The sequence below is a fragment of the Pleurodeles waltl genome, chromosome 3_2, assembly GCF_031143425.1.
Source record: "Pleurodeles waltl isolate 20211129_DDA chromosome 3_2, aPleWal1.hap1.20221129, whole genome shotgun sequence".
In the NCBI taxonomy this organism is placed as follows: domain Eukaryota; kingdom Metazoa; phylum Chordata; class Amphibia; order Caudata; family Salamandridae; genus Pleurodeles; species Pleurodeles waltl.
This window is the reverse complement of record NC_090441.1, coordinates 12,103,427-12,128,004: the sequence shown is the minus strand read 5'-3', so window position 1 is coordinate 12,128,004 and position 24,578 is coordinate 12,103,427. Positions and strand designations below refer to the sequence as shown.

The window sequence follows — 24,578 nt, the reverse complement described above, 5'->3', positions numbered from 1 at the left end:
GGTCCTGTGTGTTTCTGATTCCATGTCTTCTTCTGTATGCAGGCAGTTTGGGCCGGCTGGGGCCACGCATCTGAGAATCCCAAACTTCCTGAGCTTCTGTGCAAAAATGGGATTGCTTTTATGGGTAAGAGAATCTGAAGTGGCATTGGCACTGGGAATAAAAATCAATACCACCCATCTAAAATATTCCCCAGTGGACCTTTTGACACCTTGTCCTTTGCTAGATTCCCAATAGATTGGTGCAGCACACCGACCACTAAGGGCTTGTATTTTAAATATGAACTTCAATTTCTGAATCTCTTTCTTTTGTGTATCCCTTTTCTTTGCAGGGCCACCGAGCCAAGCGATGTGGGCTCTTGGAGATAAGATTGCCTCCTCAATTGTGGCTCAAACGGCGGGCATCCCTACCCTCCCATGGAGCGGCAGTGGTAAGAAAGCACAGTCGTATCTCACCTGGCATGAAGGCCCTTTCTGCTAGGAAGTGGTGTGATAGTATCAGCGTGGGATCCATTCCAAGTCTTCGAGCACCGGATCTTTACAATATGCTTTATGTTGCAGGTCTCACCTTGGATTGGCAGGAGAGCGACATGAAGAAGGGTGTCCTGAATGTCCCCCCAGAGCTGTATGAGAAGGGCTACGTCAAAGATGTTGATGATGGATTGAGGGTAAGCTGCCTCCTTGTGCCCTTAATCCCGGGACTTCTCAAAAGAGCTTCTGCCAAGTGATTGAAGCTGAACTAGTGTGTTTTTACCCATAGAAACCATTCAGATGCAATTTTGTGTCTAGGTGTTTATAACGAATGATAATATAGCAAAGCAGTAGAGAGTTTTTGCTTTTTTGTGCTCTGTTTCCTCTCTTGTGCGCTCTTTGTTTCCAATCTTTCATTTAACAGTAAAACATTCTGTGTGTGTGTGTGGGGGGGGGGGGGGGTTATTATGTTTACTTGGTGGCTCCCTCAATAGGGAAGTGGGGTGCTGGCATTTAAAATGTAAGCATTTCCTCCTTGTTAGCAGCAGTAGCCTTAGCTGTAAGATGTACTAGTGAGGGCTCCATTCTCAGCCCATTGGACATGTTGCGACAATAGCCCTACCCTCAGCATGTGGCAGCGGTGGCCAGTGTGCTGCAGTAATCGCTCTTCTCACATGTCGCACAGATTGCCAGATTCCTAACTGGTGCCGCAGCACTCTACAGTCCTCTTATGCCATTTACTTTGCTAACAAGAAATCAACATTTCACATTTCAGCTGATGTCACATTTGCCCTGCTCAAAAGTGGTGGCAACTGATGCTTGTAGAGATCTGTGTGAACAGTGCTTTGTGTCGGGGAAACAGGACGTTAGAAATGGCACTACCTACACACATTCCCTACCCCTCTACCCTCCCCATCACCCAGCACAGTGAAGGGATTGTTGTTTGCTCTCCTCCATCGGTTTTGGTGCATGTTACACAACAACCACAGCAGTTGCAGATGTAAGACGTGGAGCTTGGGCGTTGGATACTGGGGTTCGATATTGCAGTGTCCTTGATCATTGCATCTCTTCTAGGTGGTTTGATGTTACAGTTCTGTGGGAGCCTCTAAGGATGCTTTATTTTCTAGGTTCAGTAGTAGGAGTATCTTTCTGTTCATGCAACAAAGTGCTGGTCCCTGAAAACTTCCTTGATAGGGATGGTCCACACGAGTGAAGAACATGCTCACACTTGTGCTTGAAAAGATCTTTACAGTGTTTGTACGAGGGTGGGCAAGTGTGGAGTTAGTCAGCATTTTCACTGCCTGCATAATCTTGTGGCACTTATAATTTCTTGTTTGTACTCTTGTGTTAAGTCTTCTGATAGTCCGATTAGCCACCATTTTCGCTTTAATTATTGGCCTCTTGTTTCCTCTCTTCCATCTTGATGTGTCCATCCTTTGTTGCTGTCTCCCATTATCCTTTTCTGTTCCATCTACTTCCCTGCTCCCACATTTCTATCACTCTACGTGACCTTTAATGTCCTCCAACTATGTGCTTTGTCACTGTCCCCTATCTGTCTTCTATCATTTCCTTCTTTCTCTTTTTCCCTTTTTTAACACCCTCGCCCCGTCCCCTCCATTGCACTTTCCTTTTTTTGCACCGTTTCTCCTTTGCGTTTGCTATCTTACATGCCCGTTTTTTCCACCTTGCTCTTTCTTCCTCCCTCTTTCATCCATTGCTCCTTCCTGTGTACTTTCCTACCTTGTCATTTTTTTCTGTTGCCTTGCCCTGCCTCATCTTTTTTTCTACCCCCTCTCTTTTCTACTTCTTTGTTACCTCCTCAATTGTGCTTTCCCTATTCCCTCTCATACCATCTTGTATCTCTCGCCCTCTCCTTCACCAGGCTGCTCTTGAAGTGGGATACCCAGTCATGATCAAAGCCTCAGAGGGCGGAGGAGGCAAAGGAATCCGAAAAGTGAACAATCCGGATGATTTCCCCAGCCTCTTCAGACAGGTATGTTCATTCTGGAGCAGTTCTAAAATTGTAGCCTGCATTGTGCACGGTAGCTTCCACCCCATCACACTTAAGTCTGGTATATCCTAATTACAAGTTGCTAATTAATTCAGTGGGAGATACCGGGGACAGACCTAATGAAAGCAGCCACTATCTCCCTTTGAGTTAACTAGGATTATGAGTTAAACTCCCCAGAATGGAGACTAACTTGCGAAACCTGGAATTTCTGGCTCCTTTACCACAGTTACCCCTCCCACCCCATGCCAGGGAGATTAAAGTAGATATTAACAACCCGTGTTAGGAATGTGGTAAATGTGTGCAGGGGCAGTGGGGGCTGAGTGGTGTTGGGTGTGGTTGGGAGAGGTGTCCTGGAGGGGGAGGCTGAGCACACTCTTGATGGACCATTGCCTGCTCCCCCTCCCCTAGTGCAGAAGAAGGCCATTAGCAACGTTGGTGTGCCTCCGCCTGCCGCGCCTGCTTGTGTCCATCCATGTTTATCCCAGGTGTGGTTCCGCCCCCGGAGAAACCTGCTGGTGTTATATGGACATAAAAAAATTACATTAGAAACTGAAAATCCCGGAACAGGTAATAATTATTTTACTGACAGAAATAGCATAGCATTGACATTAAATTATAATGTATAAAAGATACAGCCAGTATATGCAATGTCACCTGCTTCTTCCTTGTGCATCGTTTCTTTGCTAGTACAATATGTTTGGATCCAAAAATGCTAAATAAATTCCCAGCCTACGACTTGGAGACTTCTTTGATGTGGTGCGAGGATGCTTCTATCTTCCATTATAGATTGGAATTTACAAGAGTAAACCTCATGAAGATCTATGAATCAGTGTCGTCTAGCCGACTCGTGTGGTTTTGGGTCATCTAAATTATACAGTTGCACTTATGTAGTTTTCCAAGGCATTAGTACAGTATTATTTTTCACAGAGTGGCAGATCTCACGTTAAGGCTTGAATGGCATCACTCAATCAAGACCTTGCAACTGATTAGAATTCAAACTGAAGCTGTGAGCCCTTCCTGGTTTTAAAGCTGGTGTTTTAATCTCATTGTGTAAAAGACAAGAGGCAATGCCATGCCTGTCTTCCATTTAAGGTGTGGCATCTTCCTCTTGGCTGTCTACATCTAGGCTTCCACAGATCACTTAAAAGGGACTAATCCACTGATCCTGAGAAAAAGTTTGTATTCTGGTTCTCCAGTACCCACAACTCGCTGTGAACGATAGTTCTCTGCCCAGTTATCTCGTTGTAGGTTGTTGCTAACCTGTCCAGTGCATCTCCTCTGTGTTTTAAAGGCACCTTAATGATCACCGCTGCAAGTGCTCTTTAGAAGCATACTAAATAATTAAATAAAATACCATCTTTGTCCAGAATATTTTTCGGTCCTTTTGAAACCATCTTTGTTAAGAATGTTTCGGGGGGCTTTTGATGCGTTTTTAGATGTTTTTGCAGCCAGATAGGCAAGATGCTTTCTTTTTCCTCTCTTGAGGTTTAAGTAGGATTTTCTTGTACGCAGAATTGTTCACTTTTTGATGCCTTTCATTTGGTCATGCTGCATTGTCACTTTTTCGGTCTGTGCTTTCAGAGTTTGCATCTAGGTAAGTAGGTACTCTAAGTTAATGGAGTTGTACAATGCTGCGTTCATTCCTGATTTCCAGATATTGGTCACTAGGTGGACAGGCTTCTTCCGTAAGTGGCCATTCAAGTATCATTGGTACTACATTGGGGACGTGATTACTGTCCATTCGGTTTCAATAACCACTTGAATTAATCTCATAATCCACCACTAAAGTCTGTACATTGCAAACTAGTGGCTCTCTTTCTGAGGCAACAGTGCTAATTGTTGACATCACGTTTCACCTTTTTTGTCTGCTTGTCTTGTTTTCAAGGAGAATTCTTCATCTTCTCCCTGTGGTCATATTTTGACATCAAAATCGCCTCCAAATAATCTACACTGTTCCCTTGTGGGAGTTTTCTCTGGGTTCTTCTAAGTAATGAATTCGGGTTTAAAGCCCTCTTAGTTGTGTTGCAAGTAGACATTATGATCCATCGGGTAATTTGGGTTGAAAAACCAAATGGCTGCATTGAGGGTAGCAACTGGCTCAGTGTTTGCAATTCTAGTTCATTTGTAGACCTCCAGATGTATAGCTTTGTGTGCATTGACTACAAGGAAGCCTTTATTTCACAACTCAAATGTCCCACTCCCTACAGTACTTGTTTGCATCTGTGTCTGGTGAAACGTTTTACATCAACAAGTTGTAAAAATATAAATGGTGCATTAGCATTCATAGGTGGCTCGTGAATGCCTTTCTCTTTTGGGACTACTGTATGTGGTGTTACATTGTTTTTGGAGACATTGCCGTCCCCATCATGCCCTCTTGAAGACCAAAGAGGAATGCCTGAGAAAGCAGTAAACCTGTCCTTAGAAACATAGGAAGTCTGGGCCTGACAGACAAAATTAAACTGTACATGTCAAAAATGACTCCTATGTTCCAGAAAGATTTGGAGGTGGAGGAGCCCTTACTCAGAAGCAGTCTCCTATTTTTTTAACCACATACAATCGTTCTGGTGATTACTGGTGATTTCCTTGTTTTTGTTCTGCACTGCACACATTATTTTTGCACCTTGGATCCACCTTTCCATATCCAACCACAACTAATCATGCAAAAGAAAGCGAGGCTTTCCCAGCAGTGTCTTGTCAAATGCCTTTGTTGACACCAAAAATATGAGAAATTGTCTTTTGCTTCCATACTTATTTGGTTTTGGCTGTGTGTGTTGTTGACATACGTTGGAAACATACTTTTGTTTGAGGGAGAAAGACATTGACCGTGACTTGAAAACAGTCTGTTTACCCCAAACGTATTTATAGAAATATGTTTTCAACACATTCTATACCAAAAAGACATTTAGTGGGCATGCATCCTATCCACTGCACATACAAAATTTACTTTTTTCCCCACTGTTTTTATATTCATTTTACATTTACCACAACTGCAAAGCAAGATGCGGCTTTATTACAACTAGAATAATTAATATATGGAAAGAGTAGACGGAGCTAGCCTTTGTACAGAAAGAGACCCAGACTCTAGCTCTGGGATGGTATTACAGAGCTGATGCACATGTCGCAACTGAATTAATAGCGCCTTTAACCACAACACGTGGGCATCGTTTGTCAATGTAATTCTGAACAAAACCGAGCCATTATACACATGTGGGGCAGCTTCACTGATGAAACAGTCATTCTGTTCACTGTCAGCCAGGAGCATGGATGCAGATGACATTGTTTAATCCCGATGTAAATATTTGCCCTCATCACAGAGGTGAAAAATATAGATCCCACTTTCTCCATCATTAGGTATTATTCTGGTAACCTTTGCTGGTGGGGACACTAGCCTATAGAAATGAATGCTTATAGGTCACGTCACCATTTGATTTGGCATCTAAGCTGGGAGTACTTTCAGTGGTTTTATCAAAAGCTCAGCATTTTTGGTATTATTACTAAGCTAGGTGGTAATCACTGGTTTAAATTGTAGTGTGTTTTCAATATTCCAGAGCTGCTATATTATAAGAATGTTGGTTTTTCTAGACTTTTGTTTACCTATCTTCTAAACGTAAGTGCAGTTAATTTACTTGTTTGATATCTTCTAAGATTTGCCATAAATCCGAAGTAATTTCAAAATGATTCTATTATTATTATTAAGTATCAAAATTAGCTTGGTGGCAGTTCAGCGAGGGAAGTGGGAGGCTGTTTTAGGTTTTGGAGAACATTTAATTTTTATCATCTTTAACTGTCAGCATAATCTGCAAAATGGCTAGAATCAGTAAAAACGTTAATCATTCAAAGCCACACAATGTAGATCATGAAAAAATGTGCTTGAAAAACAGAGGAGCCACTCTGTATGGTTGCTGAGTTACCTAATTACACATTTCTCTTTTTTTCATTTTTTGTGCTCCGTCTTTTACCTTTTTATTGCCAGGAAGGTGTTTTGCATGGGAAACTGCATAATGTATTTAAAAATGTATTTGTTTTTTTGTGTGGCAGGTTCAAGCCGAGGTTCCGGGATCCCCCATCTTTGTCATGAGGCTGGCCAAGCAATCTCGCCACCTGGAGGTGCAGATACTTGCTGACCAGTACGGCAATGCTATCTCGCTGTTTGGCCGTGACTGTTCCGTCCAGCGCCGGCACCAGAAAATCATTGAGGAGGCCCCGGCCACCATCGCCACATCTTTGGTGTTTGAGCAGATGGAGCAGGTAGGTTGAGTTTATTCCCAGTAGGTTGTCACAGCCAAGATGGCAGCATAAGCCGTGTGCTGTCTGTTGTTTCTAATGAAGGATGCCCTGTACCTCTGCTATTTCCTTTACTCTCACAGTGCCTTGCTGCACTGTCTTTCCACACTATGAGGCCTACTCACAAAGACCTATTTGAGTACATAAAGTAATATTGTCTTACGCGCCCTTACAAACCATTGTGAATTGTTTCCAAAACATCTAAAATGAGAATGTTTTGGGAATATTCCTATATAATTAGTAAAAATAGAAAGAATTGTGCCCTCTTTGCTCTGTAATTGAGATTTTAACATTTCAGGCCAATTCACAAAAGCATGTATGAATACGTAAAAGATTACTCCTGTGCTACTACTTCCTGTACTCATAAATGCAATTATGAATCACCCCCTTACTCTTACTGAGGACTGTATCTTTGTTCTGGATGCAAAGGCTGAAGATCCTAATTGGCTAGTGAAATGAAAAGACCTACAACTACCATGGTTGCATACATGAGTGCCCCAAAATTGAGATTAGTAAAAAATCACATTGACATTTATTTGGAAATTGAGGCCAAAAATGCAAAAGAAAATCTTATGGTGTGGTAGAAGTCCCCAGTAGGTAATGTGTGAATGTTTGCCTGCTCCTACTTCTATTGTGCTATGAGAAGACCACTCTAAAGCTAAGCCTTTACGTTGGATGATTTAATGAAGTATCGCTGCCATGCTTTTCAACTAGGTGAGACAACTGCAGGAATAAATAGGCTTGTTTAGCCCAGTGATGTGCACTAAAGCACTTGAATTAACTTTTTAATTTGAAGGTGAGGCTACAGAAAGAATTCGGAAGTGGTGGCTTCAAAGTTGTGCTTAAAAATATGTTATTTAGTTATTATCTGTGTAGATTTTCGACCAGAATGCATTATATAGTTGGGATTGTCCTGGACGTCTCACTGTTTACCCTACCTTCTTCTGAGCTGCAGTGTTTAGGAAGATGCGGCCTGGTTTTTGTCAGATGGGCCCAGGGATCCTTGTATTTTGTTGCTCGGGTGATTGCAATGTGCATTTAAAGCGACTCTAGCATTGAGTGGATTTAATGGTGTAATTTCAGGGCTGAAGAACTGGAATCCCAGTTCTTCTTCCCAGCTGACTGTATGTCCACAGGGTTCCGAGCCACTTGGGATAGGTTGTTTGATGGTTTAGCAAACATAGTTACAGTCCAGCTTTGTGGCAGCTCAAATCCTTTTCACCAGGTTTCATTTTTTTAAAAGCTTGTCCACTCTCTCTGAATACTTGATAAGTATTTAAAAAGGGGAATATTCAAAATTATTTATGAAATCCCACAATAGGGGACCTGTAGGCCAGGCTGCCAAATTTTAATTAAAGCTGGGGTGGCGGGGAGGGATCTGTAAATGTGAGAAAACAGTAACACAGGCCATGTTGATATGACTGGACGTCATGTTTGGAGATGTTTTGTAAAATGCACAGAAAACACTTCAAGCCTTGTTGGAGGCTACACTACCCCAGGGATTCCTGGGAACACCAAACAAAGATGGCTACACAGCAGGCGACATCAGCTTTGTAAATTGATTATATTTTTTGATCCTTCAATCTTTTATGTTTCGCTCTTCTCAAACCCAAGGCTGTGGAAACACAGAACTCATTTATTGTTAAACAGACATTGGTGCTTTCGTTCTTCAGTGGCATGGACTTGTGCTGGTGCCCGGGCAGGCGAAGGAGTTTTGTAGACCCAATTTATAGCTAGTACTATGACTGAATTGTGTTTTCTTTCCTTTCAGTGTGCAGTAAAGCTTGCCAGGATGGTGGGCTACGTCAGTGCTGGCACGGTGGAGTACCTCTACAGCCAGGATGGCAGCTTCTACTTCCTGGAGCTCAACCCCCGACTACAAGTCGAGCACCCCTGCACCGAGATGGTGGCTGATGTCAACCTGCCGGCTGCGCAGCTCCAGGTGGGTCCTGCGAAATCAGGGAGTAAGAGGGGAAAAGCATAATGCCTGCAACGCAAGAGTATAGCATTAGTTCTTTCACCATCTACAGATGAGACATATAGACCATTTCCCATGTCACCTTCAATGCCCCCTTCCCAATTAATGTCTTGTCATGCAGTTAGTACAGCGCTCTTCTGCTGTTGGAATAGCCTTACAGCTCTGTGGCCACTCTGGGGTGTGTTTCTTCATGGTTCTAGGGCTTCCTTGCAGACTAGAGTCTGAGTTGTAGTACAATGATGTGTTTCGCATATTAGGACAGTCACCCTTTAAAAATCAAGTTGTAACACTAGACCTGGTAATACTGATACCAGGCTGTATTGCCACCTATTACTGGCTGATTATGAGTTTGTGCCTGAAAGGGGCAATACCTTGCAGCACCCAGAATAACCAGACTATTTATTCATTTTTGTTCCCATTTTCCATGCCTTTCTCTGGTCAAATATTCCACCCTTTGTTTAGCGGGTGAAATATGCTTTCAGAAAAGCTGTTGGCCTTATGGAAGCAGTATTACCGGGTGCAGAATCCCACAAGTTGCTACTGGGTAGTGAAAACTGAAAGTGAAGTGGAGTACTCTGCCGAGTAAAATTTACAACCTCACAAAATAGTATTTCAACGGGAAAATAAGCAGAAATGAAATACCACTCAACGTAGTTCGTAATGAGGCCTGTTGTGTCCTGATCCATTCCCAAGAGTGCAGTGTGTGATCTGAAGGTTAAAGATTGGGTTTAATTGCCGGACGCTTTAAGTGGTCTTGTTAGGTGGTTGGCTGCTGGTTGTGGTATTCACAGAGCTGTGAGTGTATGATGTTGGTGTGTACAAATTAGTGACTTTTGACAGACTTGAGCAAAGCATGAGTTGGGCAGAAGCAGTGTTACCCTTTTAGGTGAAAATGTCACTAAGACCCTCATTACGAATGGCCTGGCATTCCCAAGGGGGCCAGTAACAGGAGTTACTGTCACCATCAGGAGTCACCAGTGATGCGGAATTACTGCACCCACTATCACCAGGTATAGTATACCCACGTGTTACCACGGAAAATTCTCCAGGCCATACCTGGAGGACCTGGTCCCCAGCAACAACTCCACAAATACAGGTGTACATGTGAGAGGTAGTGCAGAAACAATTGTTCACTCCTATATTTACTATTGGCTACTGGTTTGTAGGGACTCAACTTGTGATCCGTTGGTAATACCGAGGCCCGCTGTTATTGATACGTTGAAATATTGGTGACTGTCTGAAGTATTCAAGGCCTTTAAATCTGGGCTACTAGTAATGATGGTCTAAGTAGCCTGTGCATACAAATCTCAAATGGCCTGGACCAGTTACCTGGGGTCCAGGGGTCCCATTATCTACCTCGTGCTCTCCAGCGTCCTGGCTCAACTATGTCATGTTTCCCAAATTGAAGGCCGTACATGATTTCTAATCTCCATTTAATCACTCAGCAGCAGATTGCTGAGACACCCTTGTCTCGATTACTAGAGTTAATTTCCAGGATCCTTTAAATCATTTGTAAGTAATGGAACACAAGAATGTAAAATACCTAACTAGAAATTTTGCATGGGTAAGTCCCACTTGGTTTCTTCTGTACCTAAATACAGGACTGACAACTCTTGATGCAGAGGTATTTCATTGCAGTCACTTGCCCTCCTTTAACCACTTTGTGAGAATGTGAGATGAGAGCCTGCCCTTTTGCCTAATCCACCCTTTCGAATTAGCAGCAGGGATTGAATTGTACCCAGATTAACAAGCCTCTCAGCGGGCGGAGGAACTTCACCCCAGTGGATTGTGGGGAACGCGTTATTATAATGTTATTTTTCCTGGGAGTAAGGGCGGGACTGCGCTGGAGGGAGAAGGCCGGAGTAGGGCTTTTGGTGCACGGCGGGCCAAACAGACATGGGCACTTTGCATGTTCTCTACCCAACTGTATTGCACAGCCGAGTGGAGAACATGCCCAGGCTCCCACTCCCAGTCTGACCGGCGGAGCAGGCTGCTCAGACCAATCACGACACTGCTGTCATGCTGGTGACAGCAGTGTCGTGATTGGCTGGGAGCCTCTGTGAGTCAGGAAGAGGAAGGAGGGGAGACAAACGTGTCTCCCCCAAAGATAAGCGCTTTTTCACAGTCTCGCCCTGCCACCCCCCCATTGAGTGGCAGCCACCACTGGTGCCTAGGCATTTGATTGATCCTTTAACTCATGAAACTCCAAGGTCTATCTGTAAATTACATCACGCAGAACTGTATTGGATACAGGTACATGGAAAATAGCCTCCTTTCCCAGTGCATGTAGGAACCAAGTGCATCTGTCCGCTTCAGGAAGTACAGAGGAATGTGGTAAGGTGCTGCATGTGTGCGTCAGTACCAACAAAGATATGCCTGTGTGGCTGTTCACCTGTGCACATTCGTATCATCTAAAAAGTGTAGATATGTATGGAAACGCATTACATGTGTTTATGAACGCCAACAAACGTATAACTGTGTGGGTGTTCCAGATTTCTACAGTTCCCTCGTCTGTCGTGCCCCTGTGAACACCTGCTGCTGATCCTCTGGATGGCAAGTATGGACATCCTGCATACTTTGCGGAACTTCCGCCCCACTAAATGAGAACTGCTTAGACTGAGTCGGTGCAGTCAGTTCTAAGTTTTATGTGCCTTAATATGCAGTCATTGTGAGGTGTTTTGATATTTTATGGGCCCCGGCATGTATAATCTGCATTTATCCACTATGATATAAATAGGACCAAATTAATTCATTAATTAAAGCCCCCGCACGTTCACCTTTCTCACTTCTCCTTCTCATAAACCAGTCATATCCGGAGTTCGATTTTAATAAATGAAGATTCTTTTAAAATACAGTGCATTTCAGTGTACGATTGATGGGGCCTTGAAGCATAGTGTGAAGCTTGGTGCTGCCTTCCAAACACACAGGCCAACCCAACCTTCCAGTGCTTCTTCCAGAGCAACGAGAGACCCTTCCAGCTCATCGCTGTTCTGCCAGCGGGCCCGTCAGTCACTGGAGTGCACGCGGCGCGCTTCGTCCTGGCTGATGTGAGCATGGCTTGCAAATACCACGCTTGGCCTTTGAAAAGGTGATGGAGTTTCCACTTCCAGCACTGGTAGACGTGCCCCTAATACTGTCAGTGACAGTAAAGTGGTAGAAAGGGGCAAGAGTTAAGAAGGATGTAAGGTTTTGGGAACTGGATGAAATATTACTTTGGTTCATCGTCTCACTGAAACCAGCAATTCGTGTTACGTGTTTTCTCTGAACCCATTGCTCACTGTGCAGGCATCCGTTTTTTCTGGAAAATATATATGTCAGCCTTCCCTCATCTTCCCTTCAGTAAATATAAACCATTCAGCACGCGCGTGGCGTTTCCGCCTTGTGCCGACGTCAGCAGGAAATGGCGTCATAATAGTCACCTCTTGATGTCACGAGCGCTTGGTGGTCAGCGCTGGTTCACTCAGGCGCTGTCTTGCTTCCCCGCAGATCGCCATGGGCATCCCGCTTCACAGGATCAAAGACATCCGCATGCTCTACGGGGTACCGGCCTGGGGGGACTCGCCCATCGATTTCGAAAACATGGTCAACGTCCCCTGCCCTCGAGGCCACGTCATTGCTGCCCGGATCACCAGTGAGAACCCAGACGAGGTAAGGAGGCGCCATCCCAATCCACTGACTTTTTTTTTTTTTAATGAGTTGATTGAGATTTTTGATTGAAATACAGCCAAACATTAAGTTATAAAAGGAACATAAATGATGTACTGCAAAGCAATACGCAAGAGGTTTAAACCTGGAACAGTATTATTATAAATATATATAAAACATAGAATAATACAAAAGCTATGCTGTTATAATTGAGTATTAACATAGACACTGGCTTCGTTCTGAGCATACATACACTGGCTTCTTTTTTTAGCATACGTGTATCCACAGTCCTGCTTCTCAGCATGATTTCCTGCTTTGATGTATTCAGTGAATTGGATACGAGTGTTACATCGTTGTATCAGAATTTTGCCCGTGGCTTAGTTTATTTTGAGTTTTTAAGTAGCACTTTCTTTCTCTTTGGGTTACTTCAAAGCGCTTTCCAGCTAGAATATGTGCGAAGTGAAACAATGTGAAAGTATGAAACGAAGTGGTGAAGAGAGGATCCCAATCCGATATTCTTCGTTCTCTACCCCCAGGGTCCTGGAATATAAACGAGCTGGAACAGTTCACTGTTGAGGCCTGTTCTTAAATTAATGTTGTTGATTCTGACTTAACGCTTATATGCATGCATTGCTGCCATGATTGTCAAGCACAAATAAATAAATGCAGAGAATTCAATCTGCTGAGATACGTTTGTAATATTATTTTCTGCATAGAATAGACAGTACGACTATTTCGGACCAGTCCCTTAGCTTTGACACGCCTGATGTTGTCAGGTCCAAAGGGGTCTGCCCCTTTGGCGTCTGTAAAGTTGCATTCTAATGAACTAGATTGAAATTTCCGGATATACTTTAAAATTCTACTCTCCATTCCACAGAGAAGACTGACACACCAGTGATTTGTGTTTGAAAGAAACTGATTGGATGCCTCCTCAGGGGTACTTGTCCAATCGTATGCCACAACAGCCTTTAATCTGCTTGTGGCTGGTCCAGATCTGACCTCGTTTGCATTGAGGCATCTACCCAAACAGTGCCTGGTACCGATGTATTTACTTGTGGACCCCATGGTGTAACAGGCACCCTTTGTCTGGTTACTAAAGGTGGAAGTCTTTGTCATTTGTTTTTTTTATTTGCTTTGTTTTCCAGGGGTTTAAGCCCAGTTCCGGCACAGTTCAGGAGCTGAATTTCCGCAGTAATAAGAACGTCTGGGGTTACTTTAGTGTGGCCGCAGCTGGGGGGCTGCATGAATTTGCAGATTCTCAATTCGGACATTGCTTCTCCTGGGGGGAGAACCGAGAGGAAGCTATATCGTAAGTATGAGTTTCTGAATAGTTGTTACCAATTGTTCTGCAATTTTTGCAATAGCAGTCTACTGGTATGCACAAGATCCCCAACCCATTTCTTTATCAACACTATATACAACCTTTCAGAGGTGGCTGATAAAATCTCAAAGTGATGGGGTGAAATAATTTCCTTGAATTTGAGTGAGTGAACAGGCAAAGACAGCAAGCGTGACCTCATTCAGTAAGGATTAGGATGAGAATTCGCCCCTTCATCTTCCCTGAAACATTTTTTGGAAACAAACTGGACGAAATTGTCCTTTTTACAGCACAATTTTGACACAAATTGGCTCAAATGGGAAAGGTTATCAAATGAAAAGCCTGGCTGTACATTAAATGCATCTTTGGAATGGTGTCAAAACAATGATTTTATCAACACAATGGCCCTGATTCTGACTATGGCGGGCGGCGGAGGCCGCCCGCCAAAGTCCCGCCGACAAATGACCGCACCGCGGTCAAAAGACCGCGGCGGCCATTCTTACATTTCCGCTGGGCCGGCGGGCGCTCTCCAAAAGAGCGCCCGCCGGCCCATCGGAAATGCCCCTGCAACGAGGATGCCGGCTCCGAATGGAGCCGGCGGAGTTGCAGGGGTGCGACGGGTGCAGTGGCACCCGTCGCGTATTTCAGTGTCTGCATGGCAGACACTGAAATACTTTGTGGGGCCCTCTTACGGGGGCCCCTGCAGTGCCCATGCCATGGGCACTGCAGGGGCCCCCAGGGGCCCCGCGGCACCCCCTACCGCCATCCTGTTCCTGGCGGGAGACCCGCCAGGAACAGGATGGCGGTAGGGGGTGTCAGAATCCCCATGGCGGCGGAGCGTGCTCCGCCGCCATGGTGGATTCTGCAGGGCGGCGGGAAACCGGCGGGAGACCGCCGGTTTCCCGCATCTGACCGCGGCCGAACCGCCGCGGTCAGAATGCCCTGCGGGGCACCGCCGGTCTGTCGGCGGTGCTCCCGCCGACCCTGGCCCCGGCGGTCTCAGACCGCCGGGGTCAGAATGACCCCCAATGTTCCCTAAAGGTTGGCTAAAGACGTGCAAATATAGGCAGCTAAGAAAATCTGGTCATGCAAGGTAACATAGCCATGCATTTTTCATAATGTAGCACTTTTCTTCAGTTAATTTTTCCTTGTAGACCCTTCCAAGTCAGTTCTAAGTAATATCTTATGACGGACTCTACATGAAAAAGGCAGGGTGAGCAAATCAAAGATACACATCTCACAATCACGGCCCACACAGCAGAGATAAACAAAACTTACAGGCTTGTACTGCAGTGCTACTTTTCTATTATAGAACGATCACAGGATCAGACACCTGACATGTTACGCCAGTCTTCACATCCTCATGGTTCAGACACCAGTAGTGATTACATTGAAAAAGCTTAATCCATACAGATGATGACACACGCCCTGACAGAGGTCATGGAATAGCAAACACATCGCTAAGTGCTCTATTGTACCAAGAAAACGAAATCAGCACTATGTCATCTGAGCTGAACCATAACTCAAATATCAGGTTAAAGTATGTCAGAAAAAAGTAATTTTGTCTGAAAAATTAGCTTGCTAGTTTCTGAAAATACAGCTATTTCACCATGAAATGTAACATTAGTTTGGCTAAATCTGCTCAATTCCACCAAACAGTTGCATCAGATTTTCAGTTTTAGTGAATACACTCTTGGCCCAAAACATCAATTTGTCCTTTTTGTCAAATTCTCACATACTCTGCCATCAGATTCCGCTGTTCATTCACAGTTAGCATCATCATAAACCAGGGATGATCATCATATGACAAGGATTTCATCACCATTATGTTAGGGATAGCTGTAATTATGTCACAAGGGCCAGAATAAGTCACATGTAGGTAACTGGCATGTTAAGGGGTAACCATAAATGTGTCATAAATGCCATAAACTGTCATGAATGAGCCACCATTGTGGCTGGAGAGTCTGCATGCTGCATACAATGCACGCATTAGATCACAGAATGGTCACTGTTCTGTGAGCAACAGCGTACGTATCACCAAGAATGCCCACAGTGGGGGACTTGGTCTAGGCACCTAAGATGGCAGACGCACAATAATCGGGCACTACCACTCTTGCTACAAAACATCTAAATCATCCTATTACGAGAAGCTTACATCCTATCCCCTCAAACCCCTCAATGGAATATGCTGAGTCTGGGTTCTGCCGGCTGTGAGGAGTGTATTGGAGAAATTTATGAATGGAGATGGGGCGAGAGACTGGATATGGCCTGAACACCCCTTACGGAGACTAGTGGACCAGAGGCTTTGGATTACCATGAGGCTACGGAGTCAAGGATGCTTCTGTGTTGCTGACCCAAGTGAGGGTCACACTTTCGCTGGCAATGCCTTGTTTGGGATTGCATAGCAGTTAATATTCTCTTTATACCTTGAGGATTATTTGGTGGCTATTGGGATATGAAGAGAAGAGACAGGTTATTTCGGTCACCCTGCTAGCATCGATCTCAGTTTTATCCCATGATGGAGGCTTTATGCTTACAAATTATAAGGAGGGAAGGATCAGTTTTATGTTATGTTTCGGTATCTTGTTCAGTGTCCTTGCAAACCTTCATGCCCTCTGCGCCATTGGCCATTATGGTGTACCCTCATGCCTACATACAGTGCCCCTTCCTCCCCCTGATTACCCATGTATCTAGGTCAACAGATGACCAATTATGCATATTGACATAGAATGTAAATGGTCTACTGGATAGGGCTAAAAGGGGAGCAGTTATTGAAAATCCTAAGACATTTCTCGCCTGCAAGCTCTTCCTGCAGAAAACACATTTTATGTGCCATAAGTGCCCCTACCTTGTGCAATGGTTTCTCAAACAGGTTTTCCACTTTGGTTTCTCAAAGGGTCATGAGGGACAGCCATACTTATTTGGAGTCATGTACCCTTTAGGAGCACACAGGTTTGGCACATTAATTTGGATATTCTCTAGGGGAAGCCTTTGTCCTTAATGTATATGCACCACCACATTTAGCAGCCACCTTCTTAGAGATCACTACCTGATTATTAAACTGCTTCCCAAAGGGTCCAGTGGTTACATGGGTGACTGGAATGTGGTTGTAAGCGGTCTCTGGGACAGGTGAGAGGCATGAGCTTCCCCTATGTCAAAACCTACAGCACCACCACATGATTACACACCTTTCTGTTGGGGATGGCCTAGTAGTAAGAGGCGGCAGGGAAACATTTTGACATTTCACACTATATCACACAGCATAATATTGTCAAGAAGTAGAGATACCTGTGGATGTATTGGAGGGAATCTTGTCAGACCTCCTCTGCAGTCCCTAACGGAGAAGTATATGGACTTCTTGTAGCACAATCTCAATGCTACATAATTAAGGAAGGCTCTGGGTCAGCTGCAATCTGGTAAAACACCTGCCGTAACCGTTTCAGACAGAGGTTTTGAAGCTTTTTGCACCTAAGATATTGCACTCACTTGCAGGAGTGACTGGGGAATCTGGGGCGGTGGGTTCATTGCCACTTGATTTAAGGAAGATAGAGATTGATTATTATTTAAAAGCCAGGCCGCCTGCCTGACCTCTGCTCCTCTTACCGTCAAAATAGTAGCAAATGCCCTGGCAAATCGCCTCTGAAAAGTAATATTCTCCTTGGTCTGCAAGGACATGCCCAGACTCATGCCAAATGAGCCACCTGACTTAATATACTGCACAAAGGGTCGATGTTGTTGGACAGATTTGATGGGCTTCTACTTGCAGGCTTTGAAAAGGCATTCGACCCTGTGGGGCTGTACTGTTTGTTCACCCTGCTGTGCAGGATTCACCTGGGTCCTAAGTTTATCAAATACATTAAATTACTTTATACAGGACTATTAGCCGGGGAAGGGTGGTGATGGAAACGTTGGATCTCTTTCTGATACGGAGGGACACAAGACAAGGGTAACCACTATCACTTTTGCAGTTTGCCATTGCAATTGAACCATTGGCAGAAAGGTTCAGAGTGAATGCTCAAGTGAAAGGACTTGAGGGCCATATCACAGGGTAGCATTATGTGCAGATGACTCGAAGTAGTTTGACGCCCATGCCCTGCAGATTTTTCATATTTTTGGGAAAAGCTAAAGGGCTACACTTAAATTAAGCCAACACTGCTCCATCCAACGGTTAACCATCTCCAAAGCCTAGATTGGGCTTGTAACTTGCAGGTAACCACAGAGGGGTTTACATATTTAGGGATATATTATATGTCACACAAGATACTGAAGTGGCATGGCAACAAATATCAAGGCAGTTGTTGACAAATTATAAGGGGATGTGATGTTTTGGATGATGCTCCCCCTGTCACTCCTGGGTAGATTTATAATTTTCAGTATGGTCACCCTCCCACTCCTTCTGTACTACCTTCAGTATTTCCCTTTTGATATTCCACGATCCCTGTTGCAGAATTGTAACCGCATACTTTGAAGCCTCTAAGGAAATCAGAGATCCCTCTAGATAGCTTGCTCAAAGTGTTTAGTCCTCATAGGGAGGGGAAATTGCTACTGCCCACATTAAATCCTACTGTAAAGCAGTCTGCATACAGATCAGTAACCAATGGTTGCATGGCAAACAAGGGGACCCATCATATGCGTTGGAAAAAAGGCTAAGCAAGGGGTATCAGTCTCACAACTATTTTAAGGGGGGAGGATAGACCCTTCACTTCCATCGGCTACCAAACCTCCAGACAACTGTGGTTACGTCACTGATGATGGCAAAACAAGATTACTGTAATGGCCTACTTCTTACCGCACATCACTACTTATTGTACAAACTTTAAACTCTGCAAAACCCAGCAGCCAGACTTCTACTGAGGATTCGAAAATATCACTCAGTGTCCAAATCCATGAAAAAACTGCACTGGCTCCCCATAAGACAGAGAATCACCTTCAAAGCACTTTGCTTTGCCTACAAGGCACTACATGATTCCGGCCCTGATTTCCTACAATACTGTTTTAAATGGTAAATCCAGGCAGATCCTTATGCTCCGCTTCAGCCAAATTTGCAATGGTCCCCAGGTTCAAGCGGGTTGCTTGGGGAGGCAGAAGCCATGTACTGGAGGTAGCTAAAGCCTGGAATGTCTTGCCATTGCACATCAAAGAGTCACCTAACCTCTCAGCATTCAGAAAGGCTCTGAAAACGTATTTGTTCAACCCTTCATATTTTCCCTTTCGTTTCCTCACATTACCATTAAAGCTCAGCTCCAAGACACCTTCCGGTATTCGAGCGCTTTATAAAACCAATTAACATAACAACAAAAATTTGTAATCAGAATATTGAAAGACACATGTATGCACTTGAGCTAGGGACTGAGGCCCACTAAGGAAATGCTGCTGTGGGCTAGGGCAAAGTCACAGCAGGTAGGGACGCTGCAGGTTTTTAAACAATGGGACATGATCAGGATTTTCCATTTGGGAGACATGATTTCAAGAACTGTCTTGAAATCCTGCCAAAAGCTACAAGTGGAGTACAACCTTCTCTGTAGTCAATTATTTTGCTACCTACAATTGCAAAATGCATAGACTGTATAAGTCTCAGAGTTGGGGGAATTACCAGACTTCAACCTCTTTTCACTAGAGTAGCTGGGGCACCACAAGATTACACAGATATATTGATCTTTGCTGACTAACATGGCTGACTCCTTTGAGGTAATACTCCAGGGTGGTGACGGATTAGGGCACTCTTCTGATAAAGACTGGGGGAAGGCCAGGATATCCCTATGAGAATTGGTGATTGTATCAAGGTGTCTCTAAATCCATCTTAAATACTTACACAGGGTATACCTCACCAGGCATAGGTTATGGAAGATGGGAGCTGTGACCTCTCTGATGTGTCGAATGTGCACCTGTGAAGCTGGAGATTTACTGCTTATAATGTGGAGTTGTAGTGTGCTTTACCCCCTTTGGTGGGATGGGGGGGTTGGAATTCTCTCTACCTTTTGACTCTGTACTTTGTTGGAGACTTCCAATTGTTCCCAGACTCACTATCCTGCACATAAATATATATTTAGATTCCAACAGATATAAAATGCCATTGCTGTGATTCTCTCTCCCTCCTCCCCCCCTTTCTCTCTCCCTCCCACCTACCAACACCCCCCCCCCCCCACACACACAACCTCCGCTGCTCCACGTACATTGACATTGAATTCAACCCATGCTCACAGTCCCCTCCACAATGCTTACCTCCATGGTTGCTGTGGTAATCCGATGTCCGTGGCTCTAGGATCTTTCTCTATGGTCTCACTTAGTGTTCGCAGCATCTGGTTGCAAGAGGAGGGAGCTGTGTACCATGACTGTGGCTTCTTCACTACGTACTAGGTCTCTCAATGGCTCTGCCTCGTGAGGCATAAAGGGCGCAGTGCACCAGCATAGAACAGGGACAGAGCAGCTGGAGTTGCAGGAGTGGAAGCTTAGGGGGAGACTTGCACTGGCAGTGAAGGGGTTTTGAGAAGGGAAATGTCCACATGTCAGTGCTCCATGAGGATGGAAGTGCTCAAGATTCCACCTGTTCTCACCTTGTAAAAGTGGGAGTGGTTCTCTGACCCCATTGTCTGCTTGTGACATAGTGGGGTTAGGTGGCACTGGAGGTAGGGTTGAACCATGACATTGCTACCTGCTTCAGACAGGGCTCCATAGTCTCACACCCGAAGTGGGAGCAACATATTTTTATAAATATTTTTAATTTTTTTACATTTTACATTAGACATGGAGCAGAAAGCAGTTCATACATAAGTCCGTGAATTAATGCTTGTCCGACAACAAACCACATCCCGTATATCTTGCATACATTTCATGTGCGAAATATAGTTCCATTTGTCAAGAGTCATAACACCCCACCTCCCTTCTCCCCCCCACAGCCATGCCTGTATTTCCTATACAGTCCTATATCGAACTGTATTTTGGTAGATCAGTTCCTAGACCATAAAACCCCTTAACCTTTCTCCCAAATTTTATGAAAAGTGTTGAGGCAATCTCTACTCTCAACACCACCTTTTTGGCCCTCATACACTAGTGCATCTTTGCTAGCGACTGCTCTTTAGATGGCACTTGTAGGGATCCTCAGTGTTGTGCAGTGTCCTTTTTATGTGACTGTTAAACCCAACATACAAAAAAAGAGTTATTTCTTTCCTCGCTCAAAATACCCCAAATTACGAACTGAGTGATGAAGGGTGTTGGAAAGTACCCTCTTTTGGCATGGTTACCCCTACTTTTTGTCTGCTGTCAGTATGTTTTGACTGTTTTCACTGGGATCTTGCTAACCAGGACCCCAGTGATTGTACTCTCTCCGTTTAAAATTTGGTTGCTTAAGACTTTGCACACCCCACAATTAGCATACTGGTGTCTCCATATAAGTCCCTAATATATGGTACCTAGGTAACCAGGGCATTCCCATGGCCTGCAGCATGTATTGTGCCAAATGTGTCTGCAGGCCTGCCATTGCAGCCTGCATGAAAAGGTGCATGCACCCTTTCACTACAAGTCACTTAACCAGGTCACTGTAAGTCACCCCTATGGTAGGCCTTCCTAGATCAGAGGGCAGGGTGCGGGTACCTGTGTGTGAGGGTACCACTGCATGAGCAGAGGTGCCCCCACAAACTCCAGCTCAATTACACTGGACTTCGTAAGTGCGGGGAAGCCATTTTACCTGTGTCCTGCTACATAATTGTAACTCCGAACCTGGGGATGTTCGGTATCAAACATGTCGGAATCATACCCCAATACTGTTGCCAGTATTGTATGATTCCATGCACTCTGGGGGCTCCTTAAAGGACCCCCAGCATTGCTCCTACCAGTCTTCTGAGGTTTTCATGGCAGCCCGCGTTGCTGCCACCCCTCAGACAGGTTTCTACCTCCTGCTTCTTGACCAGCTCAGTCAGGGGACGGCGGAACAAAGGATTTTCTGTGGGAGAGGGAGGTAACACCCTTGGAAATTGGCGTTACATGGCTTGGAAGGGGTAGCCTCCCCAAGCCACCGGTATGCTTTGAAGGGCAGATTTGGTGCCCTTCTTGCATAAACTGGTTTGCACCAGTCCAGGGACCCCCAGTCCCTGCTCTGGCGCAGAACTGGACAAACAAAAGGGGAGTCACCAATCCCCTGTCCATCACCTCCAGAGCTCCTCCAGGTGGCCACTTGATTCTGCCATCTTGAATCCAAGGTGGGCGGAGGCCCCTGGGAGCCTCTGAGTGGCCGGGTCAGGTAGGTGACATCGCAGCCCCCCCCCCCGATAGGTGGTCACCCTGCTACGTGACCAAATCCCCTTCCTTGGCTATTTAGGGTCTCCCTCTTGGGTGGGTCCTCAGATTCGACGTGCAAGATTCCAGCAGGACTCCTGCATTATTCACTTCTTCTTCTGGCCACTGGGACTGCAACTGGACCCTCCAGGAACCGACAATCTGCCACTACAGCGACCGCTCCACTCTGCAACATTGTTTCTCCGGCTCCTTCCAGCTGCTGCAGCATTTCCCTTGTTGTGCACCCTCTGAGGGCAGTGAGTCTTCAGCCTGCACAAAAAGTAAGAATGAACCTCCTTTGGAGTGAAGGAGTCACTTCTCTGCATCCACAGACACCAAGTGCAACAGTGACTGGCTGTGTGGATCTGCTTTCACCTGGAACTTTGTGGATCCTGCATCACAGGTGGTGGTCCGCAGTGGTCCCTTGGTCCTCTCTACCAGCTATCCAACTTTGGAGACGGTAAGCCCTTGCCTCACCTTGCAGGACCAGTACCCCTGTGCACCGCGACTCTTGCAGCTACCAAGGCTTGTTTGACTCTCCTCCAAGGTATCTTCAGTCTCCTTGTAGCCCCAGCCTCCAGGACTCCTTCCTGCAAGCACAGTCTCCTGCCTGCTGCTCCAGCAACATGAGACTCTTCTTCTGGTGTGCTGAGTGGGCCTCACTGTGACTCCTGTGCCTGCTGCCAGTGGGTTACCTGTGTGGGCTGCCTCCTCTTCTTGTGACTTTCCCAGCTGTTGAGGGTCACCCCTGACTCCCCTCCTTGGGTCGAGTTCCCTGCACCTGGCTGGTCCTCTTCAACCTTGCAAACCTTCCTCTCTGTCTCTTGCATTTGCCAAGGCTTGTTGGTGGTTTTCCAGCACCACTAACTGACTACTTCTCGACTGCCGACATGGGACATCACTTGCATGACTTCTGGGACTTCTCCTCATCTCCCGTGCTGCACTGGTGGCCTTCTTCGTCCAGCGTTGACCTGGCCCTGCATCCACAGAAAGGTGGGTAGTGGCTCCTACCACAACCGGACACTCCATCTCAAACTGGACTTGGTCCCCTTCCTTTGCAGGTCCTCTTCTGTAAGGATCCACCTTTGGGTTCTTCATGTCTTTGTTGGGTCTTGCATAATCTTATTACAAAGTCCTCCTGTTGGTTTTGGGGAACGCCAGGTACTTACCTCCACTCTTCTGGTCACTGGGGGTCACTCTGGTACTCAGCTCTTGGGGTTCTTAGTTCCTCCAGCTCCCTTCTACTGATTCCACTTCCTTGGTTGGGTGACTGCCTTTCACAGTCCATTTTTTAGTATATGGTTTGGCCAGCCCCTCGGGCCCTCACTATTTTCTATTGCTTTTACCAATGCATATTGCTTTATATGCTATTTACTGTTTGCTAATGTGTATAATAGTGTGTTTACTTACCTCCAGTTGGGGGATTGTCTATTCAGTATTCTAGTATTTGTGTTATCATAGTAAAGTACCTTTACTTTTGTAACACTGTGTGGTTCTTTCATGTGTGAGAGTGCTGTGTTGCTATATGAATGACTCTTAGATACGTCTTGGCTGCTCAGCCACAGCTACCTCTAGAGAGCCCTGGCTACTATAGACACTGCCTACACTTCACTAATAGGGTACACCTGGACCTGGTATAAGGTGAAAACACCATAGGTGCTCACCACACACCAGGCCAGCTTCCTACAAAGGGGATCTCACATTGCAAAACCTCAAAGTATAACCTTCCCAAAATCTTGGAGCCTACAGCAATCCCATATTGCATGCAGAAAAGTGCCCTCTTCTCTGCCACATTTCCTGCAGATAGAATTCTGGGCCTCCCAATTATCGGGAGTTTGTTTCTATCATAAAGTGACCTATGCAGGACTTTAAACTGGATCGGACGAAACCCCAACCTGATATCCACCTCTCTAGGATGCATCAGCACCGTTCTCAATTGACATCTTCCACTACTCCGAGATCCCTTTCTGATCTTTGTCAAAAGACCACCAGATTGTTCGGCATATTATTAATTAGACTCCTATAGATTTATGATATGGTTCCTTTTCCCAGTTCCCCCAACAAAATCCAACCTCCAAGCTGGGTATAGTCTAGCAAGTAAGACCAATAAAGTGCCTCCCCCTGCAGGGTATGTTAGAGTTGTGTATATTTTTAGACCTGTGCATGGAAAACCTCATATTCCTCTTGCACATACACATTAATTGTGGTGAAGCAGAGGTTCCCCAATACCATGTTCCTCTAGGGAGAGCCCACGTTTTGGTAACCCGGAAGGGATGGTTTTTCTAGGCTAGTATTGCTATCTTTCAAGACCCTGTGGTAAACTCCACATGCACTAATGAACTCTATTGGCCTTGTCCCAAGAAAAAACATTAAGTCCTCAGCAAGTCTGTTTTTTGGAGTAGTATAAAATCAGCCATTTGTCCCTGGATATATTGGGCCACAACCTCCCTCTTGAGCTTTTTGCCCAGGCCATTGACATTCCACAAGATAATTTTAAGTCTTTTAGAGTGTCTCCCAAACATCATCTTGCATCCTGGCCAACCTAACCCCTAGCCCCAAATATCCCCACTAACCATTGTTACCGACCCTTCATCCTGCTCTGT

The 24,578-nt window shown here is 45.2% G+C and overlaps 1 protein-coding gene across 5 annotated transcripts in view; it reads left to right on the top strand.

Moving 5' to 3' along the window:
- The window catches only part of ACACA (acetyl-CoA carboxylase alpha), an 895,081-nt gene that overhangs the window by 152,105 nt on the left and 718,398 nt on the right, over positions 1–24,578 (top strand). For all 5 annotated transcript variants that reach the window (XM_069226569.1, XM_069226573.1, XM_069226571.1 and 2 more), the window contains 8 exons: positions 43–124; positions 330–428; positions 559–665; positions 2,351–2,461; positions 6,518–6,727; positions 8,535–8,705; positions 12,228–12,389; positions 13,532–13,695. In XM_069226569.1, the coding sequence (XP_069082670.1) occupies positions 43–124; positions 330–428; positions 559–665; positions 2,351–2,461; positions 6,518–6,727; positions 8,535–8,705; positions 12,228–12,389; positions 13,532–13,695 (1,106 nt within the window). The remainder of the gene's footprint in view (positions 1–42; positions 125–329; positions 429–558; positions 666–2,350; positions 2,462–6,517; positions 6,728–8,534; positions 8,706–12,227; positions 12,390–13,531; positions 13,696–24,578) is intronic.